Here is an 8,432-nt window from a genome sequence, read left to right as displayed (position 1 = left end):
ACAAAGGGAATTATAAAACAAGAGATTTGTTTGTTGCTGTGTCAGGTTTTCCAAAATCCTAACAGTATTATAACAATAAAATCAAACAAAACAAAACAAAACAAACAAACAAACAAACAAAAACAGCATGAGCCTGAATCTAACACAGCTGAGAGGCACAAGTTTAAAACTCACATGCTAACACAACCTTCATTTTCTCTACTCTAACCAAAGTCTGTTAGTGCAAACCAAAGTCTGCACACTAGGAAAAACTGCCAGAAGCAATACTAATGATTATTTGTCTGGCGAGTTACTGATTTCATCAGAACTGGAATTATACAACTCCCAGTAATTTCATTCAAATTAAATTAAATCTGGAGTTATCCAAACAAAGGTTGGAATTAGATTTGCAAATAGAATGTAAACAGCCTTCTATGTAGGCTGTCGTGGTGTAAGTAACATGGCAAACGTCTAGAGGTGAACCCTTTCTTACTAGGCCAGCCCGTTAGCTCTTGTGTACCACACATACAGGAAGCTAAGCCAGGCGCATGGCCTCCTGAAGCTCCCTCTCAGTATAACTGTGAGAAAAAGCCTGTAGGCTACATTTTTCACACCGAGGAAACAAATAGTCAAGGAAATTTAGCAAGTCTGTATTATTTTTTTCCTTTTTCTAATTTTCCCTCTGCAAGAGTAAATTTGATGCATTTGCAAAGGCATTTGTTGTGAATCTGTTCAGACATTCCTGATTTATCATATGTTTGGGATAATGTTCACCCAGTGGCAAGGAGGGATATTTCTGATTGATGCAAGAATAATTGTACCTTTTCTATCATTGCATTGTAATGTATCTCTTGACATTAAAAAAAATTAACCTAATGAGAATTTGTTACAATGATTGAAAAATACATAAATTCCCTCCTGGAAACTTCCTTATGAAGTGACAAACTTCTTTATGTTTTAGACAAAAGAAGCAGGTTTAATAGAATGGATTCAAGGAATCATGGGGGAATATTTTGGGTACTTTAAGTCAACTATTTTTTTTGTAACAAAGTAAGTATTTGGGAATAACAAATACAAGGCAGGATCTTTGGAAAACTAGCTGTGGTGTTAGGCTTGTATCTCAATGGCATTTGCCTAACACTCAAAAGGTCTTGAGTTCAATCCCAGTAACCAGGGTAAAACGTCCGCAATAGAAGTTTGGTTTTGTAAAACCCAAATTGAGTCTTATCTATTTGAGGCTCCCATGAATTAAACAAGAGATCAGGGATTGATTCAAAAAGCAAGAGGTTTATTTGTCCAGTGCACTGGGGTGGCCTACATCCAGAGGAGAGGCGACCCCAAAAAGCTGTGACAATCAGTTTTTATACTTTTTAGTAATGCAGGTTACATCAGCAAGGCTATAATTTAAATTCATTGGCTAAGCATATTGACCTTTAAACCTATTGGTTAGTGAACATGTGCATCAGGATCCTAAATGGGACTCTCCAGAGGGTGAGATGGCTATCAGTCAGCACATTTTACAATTCTCCTGAGAACTGTTAACTCAAGGAAGTCCCTTAGGCCAAGGCAGGGTGGGCTGCTCTGGGCCAGTTTCCCGAAAGGGTCAGGGGTGGGGTAGAGAATTTCTCACTTCTTTCAGTTAGAGAATAATGTGAACTAGATTTGTATAGCTGAATGTCTTAGACTAACAGTAACCACCTGGGTCATTTAAAATCAAGGAGCTCTAACACAACAGCCAAGCAACTAGTGTGAGATGTGTGCAGTTGTCTTCTCACATTGTCACACCAGAGGACGGTGTGACACTGTGACCCAAGAAAATAGGTTATGATCTTTTCAAAAACCTAGAAATGGACAGAGTGTCTCAGGAGCAAGAAAGTGAACTGAAAGAGAAGACTATCTGCTCTTTTGATTTGTAAGAAGCCCAGGATGGCCTTGACCTCACAAATCCATCACCACACCTCCCTCAATAAAAATGATTGTTTTCACTTTCTTCTTCTTCTTCTTCTTCTTCTTCTTCTTCTTCTTCTTCTTCTTCTTCTTCTTCTTCTTCTTCTTCTTCTTCTTCTTCTTCTCCTCCTCCTCCTCCTCTTCCTCCTCCTCCTCCTCCTCCTCCTTCTCCTTCTCCTCCTTCTCCTCCTCCTCCTCCTCCTCCTCCTCTTCCTCCTCCTCCTTCTTCTTCTGAGGAGGAGGAGGAAGAGGGATAAGGAGGGGGAAGAGAGTGAGAATATAAATCAATGGACTAGAGGTGGAATATTTTGACACTATATTGAGCAGACAGAAATGTTTTCATAAATGTATACTAGAGCAGTACTAAATAACTACAAATGCAATTTTATTTGGTAATGAAATAAACTATTCTCTATGTGTCTTCCAAGGTTTAGGAGTAGTTTAGGTGTATCAGTTTGTTTGTTTCCCAAAAATAACAGCATTGAAAATAAATGTTAAAATATGAAATGTTTACTCTGAGGTCCTCTCTCTGTCTGTCTCTCATCATTTTTTGATCATTCTAAAGATCTTGAAAATTGTAATCATCATCTTACCTGTATTATTATTCTAACTTCTTTCAGAAATAATTGCTAAGAAGTTGTCTGTAGCCATGGCTACTTCTGATGTGAAACCTAAATCAATAAGTCGTGCCAAGAAATGGTCAGAGGAAATAGAAAATCTGTACAGATTTCAGCAAGCAGGATATCGGGATGAGATTGAATATAAGCAAGTGAGACAAGTTGCCATGGTAAACTTTACTGCTCTTTATAATATAAGCTTTGGTTTTGATACAGGTTTTGCTTTGGATAAGCATTCTCAGATGGTAAAATGTATTTTAATAACAGGAACAAAGCATAACACAGAGGGGGACTAAAACCTATACAGGTCATCTGCAACTTGGGGAACTATGTGGGCCCTTGGCTGGGCATACTCACACTCACTGAACTACAGAGTTCTCACACGTGTGAGTCTTTCTCGGTAGACCATGAAAACAGTCCTTTTTCTCTGGTAGCTCTATTATTACGTGCTCAGTTTGTGGCAAAATATCTTTTCCCCCCTGCATATCTTGACTGTAAATTAGAAAGGAGTTGCATATTCTTTTCTTTTCCTTTTTGTTTGTTTTGTTTTGTTTCTTGAGATAAGATCTCACTCTGTAATCAATGCTGGCCTTGAATTTGCATCTGTCTTCCTACCTCTGCTTCCCAAGCACTGGGATTCCAGATCCTGTCCACTGAAACTACTCTCTACAATCAACTAATTTTACATTAATGGATATCAAGTTCGATAACTCACACAACTGGGTACCTATTTGACCATCTACAGTCCTACCATGAATTTTTCCCTCCTGAATAACCCTCCAGGGTTATTTATAGAGAGTAAATTACGTGAAACACTGTCTGAAACACACACATACACACACACACATACCCCAAGCCCATCACATATCAACCTGGTCAAGAAGATGTAACACTGAAATTGGAGAGAAAGCCAAAAGAACATCGAAATCATAGCACACCATAGATCAAACACATCAGAGAAACAGAACAAAGAACAGTGGGGAGAAGAATGGTTCAGGACTGTATTTATGGTTTCACAAATCCATCAAAAACTTGGCTTCATGTCGAACACGAAGCTTGGGTAGCCACGGCTGCTTCTTCAAGTGGAGCACCTTCCTTCAGGCCATTGGTTCCCAACCTTCCTAATGCCGCGACCCTTTAATACAGTTCCTCATGCAGTGGTGACCCGCAAGCATGAATTAATCTTCGTCGCTACCTCATAACTATAATTTTACTGTTACGAATTATGACGTTAACTATCAATGTTCAGGATATCTGACGTGTGACCCCTGTGAAAGGGGTCTCAGCCCATAAGTGGAGAACCCCTGATTTAGTCCCTGCCTCCGAAGCCTAGGACCGACGTAGCTAGCTGTATGAATAGTGACCCTGGACTCGCTCCCAGTCACCCCCCCCCCCACACACACACCGAGCGCTTTCAGTGAATTCTGATTCATTTGGCACATGTCTTCAGTCTTGGCCATCGCAAAGACACTAAACCTCAATTCAGCATGCGTTCTCAGAATACGGTCGGAGGCTGGGGTTTGTGTAACGCGTGTACTCCACACTCTAAGAGCGCAAGGGTTTTAAAACTCAGTCGCGGACTTTAATGCACACTGCTTGACAGTGAAACATGACTTAACATCCTCTCCTTCCGGTGCAGGTAGACCGTTGGCCAGAGACAGGATACGTGAAGAAACTTCAACGGAGGGACAACACTTTCTACTACTACAACAAACAGAGAGAGTGTGAAGACAAGGAGGTCCACAAAGTGAAGATTTATGCGTACTGACCTTTTCGTTTCTTCGGCTTGACAATGCTACTTTAAGAATTCGTTGTTTACAATTCTTCCATCATGTAAATGTCATTTCACAAAACAATTCGAAATTCTGTCTTTAATTCATGATGTAAATAAATATCAATGTTCAGGATATCCGATGAACTGTTGGACCTGCATGGCCCAACGATCGGGGCATCCACTCCCACAGAGACACAGGCAGACGGAGACTGACACAATAGGCAAGAGGTTTAATAAGTCCAGGATACTGGGGTCATTCTGCAAGTGGGACAGAGTCGGCCCCAAGGTTTCAAAGTACACACTTTTTATACACTTCTGAGGGCAGATTTCAGCAATAGCATGGGGTGGTGGCGTCTCATTGGTGGGTTACAGTGACCCTTGGATTCATTGGATGAGGGGGTTTAGGCTGATGAAGATGATGCATATTTGAACTTTACTATGAGACCTTGTGGCTGTCAGCCAGTAAATTCTGTCCTTGTTTACTTTCTCAAAACTGAAAAAGCAGGGACAAGTCAACCTGGCTAAGAACCTCAACATTCTTGGGTGTTTTGAAAAGTCCCAGGGAGGGGGGCAACTTGTCCCTAGGTGGCCTGGCCAAGAGCCATACGGAGTGACCCCTGTGAAAGTTGGGAACCCCAGTTGCAGAGGGCCCTCCCCTCCACCTCCAGCCTAGCACCTTAGTAACTCCCTTGGGAATCTAGCTGGTTAGAAGCCACTCAGGGAATTAGGTTGTGTATTTCAGTGCTCTGGGCAGCGCCCCCTTCTAGCATTTCTCTACCTACAATAGTACTTGCATTTTTTTGGGGGGGGGGGGGTCTGGTGGTTTTGGTTTTGCCTTTCAGGTTCTTTGCCTCTTGCTGGACAAGTAGAAAAACAAAATGATGCCCACCCTGGAGGAGCCCTACATGAATGTAGAAATCATGCATGATGCTATATGTATGTATGTAGGTAGGTAGGTAGGTACAGGATCCCCAGCTACACAAGAAGACAGACAGGACCTCCTCTCGACATATGCACAGAGAGCCAAAAAGCCAGAGAGAGTAAAATATATTACACATTATTATATAAACACAAGTGTTTACACTTTTAAAATTAACATGTAATGATTTATTTACCAGCACCGGGGATAGAATACAAGGCTTCACAAATTCCAGCCATCAATCACTCTACAAACTAAGCTATATCCCTAGCCTTGGCTTATTTAGTTAGTCCTGAAGCAGGGTCTTGCTGTGCTATTCAAACTGTCCTTGAACTCATGATCTTAATCCACTTCCATCCCCATCCCCACCACCACCCACACTTAGCTTTGGGATTACACCACCATTTCTAATCCATAGGTTCCCAGAAAGCAATTAGGCCTAAAAGCGTGTGCTGATGGCACCCATGAACATCCTGTCACCTGTTTATGGTTGACTTATGTCCTCTCTCTGAACTCATCTAAAACCCACCCCACCCCCTCAGCACCTGTGGATGTGATAGAAATTAGAGTAAGACACAGATCTAGGGAGGAAGTCACAGGGAAAATGGAATCACAAGTCAGAGTGAAGAAATTTGTGTAAAGGTCAATAGTGCATTGCCAGCAGCCAGAAATAAGAAGGAACGAACAGAAATGATTGCTAAGATTAAAAGTGAGCCTGGCTCTACACACACATGGCCTCTGGACAACTAGCCTCTAGAGCAGAAAGGACATTTCCTGTTGGGTAAGCTGTTTGATTTGTAGTATTTGCTCACAGTGACCCTGGGAAATTAGCAGATCACCTGTGCCATCCAAAAGGAGGAAAGTTTATTCTGGTTTATGGTTTTCAAGTTAAATGGCTTCATTGCTTCTGGGCAGGAACATTATGGGGTTTGTACGATGGAGCAACACAGTTCCCCTTGTGACAGCCAGGAAGCAGAGAAAGGGCAAAGGACAAAACTTGAGCGCTAACTTCCCCCAACAGGTCTCAGACTTCCACTTTTTTTTTTTTTTCTAGTCATTTCCCAGTAACACTATCATAGTATGAACCCATCATCAATGGCATCACTCCATTGAATAGGACAGAGCCTTTACGACCCACTTTTTAAAAGTCCACCAGCAGACAACAAAACCCCCTACATGCTAATCTGTGCAGGACCATGATTTGTATCACATGCTGCCTGTAGACATTGAACAATGGTTGGATTGCTTTGCCACTTCATCTTACACTTCAGTAGGAATTGATAAAAGTCCTCTGACTCAGTGCTTGTAAATCGTCTCTGTATGCTTCCACAGCTGTTTCAGCTATGTGGACCATCTGGTAAGTGAAAATTGCCCCCCCCAACTCCCCATAGGATCAGGTAATTGAATACTTGGTCTCCAGTTGGTGGCCCCATTTGGAGGAAATTATAAAATCTTTAGGCAGTGAAACCTTACCAGAGGATGTAAGTAGCAGGCTTTGAGAGCTGAGAGCCTTGTCTGACCTCCAGTTTCCTTCTCTCTGTGTTTACTCTGAAGATGGGATCTCTTAGCTTCCTGCTCTGACTTCCCATGACCACTCCTCTTTCCACCCTTAGGAACCCCCCTCTGAAGTGTAGGCTGAAATAAATTCTCCCATAAGTTCCTTTTGCTTATGGTATTTTACCACAGCAATGGAAAAGTAGCGAATGCAGACCAAAGTATTCGTTAAGTAAAGTAACTACTGAATGGTTAGAATTACTCAGGCAGCCTTCAACCAGAATTATTTAACATGCAGAAAACCATCTCTTCATTCTGTTTACAGGTCAACTTTCTAGACACCAAAAGTAAATCCAAGAAAACACTAATCCCATTCTCTCTCTCTCTCTCTCTCTCTCTCTCTCTCTCTCTCTCTCTCTTTCTCTCTCTCTCTCTCTATCTATCTATCTATCTATCCCTATCTACCTATCTATCTTTCTCTTTGTCTGTCTGTCTGTCTGTCTATCTTTTCGGTTTGCTTTTTGGTTTTACCACACTGGCACCAAGTCTACGAAAGTCAGGGGTTTTGTTTACAAGCTTCTTGCATGAGGGATCTATCAATTAGTGACTTCACCACCTGCTCTGCCAATAGGTACTTTTCTGGGTCCATGCTACACAGTTCATTTTCTGACGCACGATGACCATCCTAGTCAGCTTGGGAAGAGTGCCTGGCTCCATGATAAATGGGTGGGAGGACAACCTTTCTATGACCTAGTGCCCTAGGATGTTCTCTGCAAGAGTACCTGTAGGAGGCTTTGACTTACTCTGTGACACAGGCCAGAATACATTGGTGCCTTTCCCAGGGCTCCATTGTCACAGGAAAAACCAGAGTCAGGAGAATATGTTCAGTCAAGTGACTCTAAGATCTCCCACCCAGGTTGCATCCAGATCATGGAATTCATTTCTGTATCATCTCCTATTCCTTATTTCTCATCGACCAGGTATCAACTATTCAAAGGCTTCAGAAACCTCCGAGTACACGTTTCAAGAGATCAAAGAAAGGATGAGAAAGACCCTGTGTGTGTTTGGATGTTTTACTTAGTCCTTGGCTGTGGATGCTGGAAAGCAAAGGATCCACACAGCACTTACAATGCAGGGACAGTTAGGCTACTCAGAATGAAGAGGAGTCCAGTACTACAGGCTGTGTTACCCAAGTTCAAATGGCCATTCTCTGCCTGCCCATTAGCTCATAGCCTCTTTCTCCATACCACCATCTTCAAAGAAAGGAAGTGGCCAGCAATCTACTCCCTACAGCAGCATTTATTACTACAGTCAGAGACCTTTACAAGGACATCTCTCTAAGACTACTTCAGACATGAACATGTTTTCCATCTTCCCCTTTAAAAGCTGATGCCCCCTGTGCCTTCCATGTGCCTATGAGACAAGGCACCAGGTATTTATTGTATCTGGATGCCACAGTAACACTATAATTCATCACACCAAAAAGCAGGGTTAAATCAGCCAGGACAGGAAAAGAATACCACAGGGAGATGTGACTGTCATATTGGCTCTATCTCTTTAAAAACAAATCCCTCCAAAATGCCTAAATTCTGATAGACCATTTCACATGGCAAAGGACAGTTAAGTGTAATCTCCCCATCCTCTCAGGGAGCTGATATTGTGACCTATCCAGGGCTGGTTCAGACTTCCCAGGGACAATCAG

The 8,432-nt window shown here is 42.1% G+C and overlaps 1 protein-coding gene across 1 annotated transcript; it reads left to right on the top strand.

The window, feature by feature from the left end:
• Positions 1-2,563: 2,563 nt before the first annotated feature.
• On the top strand, positions 2,564-4,311 carry MEIG1 (meiosis/spermiogenesis associated 1; the record flags this gene model as incomplete). Its single annotated transcript, XM_080918223.1, has 2 exons — positions 2,564-2,713; positions 4,183-4,311. The coding sequence occupies exons 1-2, from the start codon at positions 2,576-2,578 to the stop codon at positions 4,309-4,311; spliced, it is 267 nt and encodes an 88-aa protein (XP_080774349.1). The 5' UTR covers positions 2,564-2,575.
• Between the last annotated feature and the right edge of the window lie 4,121 nt (positions 4,312-8,432).

The sequence above is a fragment of the Micromys minutus genome, assembly GCF_963924665.1.
Source record: "Micromys minutus genome assembly, chromosome: 6".
Lineage (NCBI taxonomy): Eukaryota > Metazoa > Chordata > Mammalia > Rodentia > Muridae > Micromys > Micromys minutus.
Note: the sequence above shows the minus strand (reverse complement) of the source record. Positions and strands in the feature narration are given on the sequence as shown.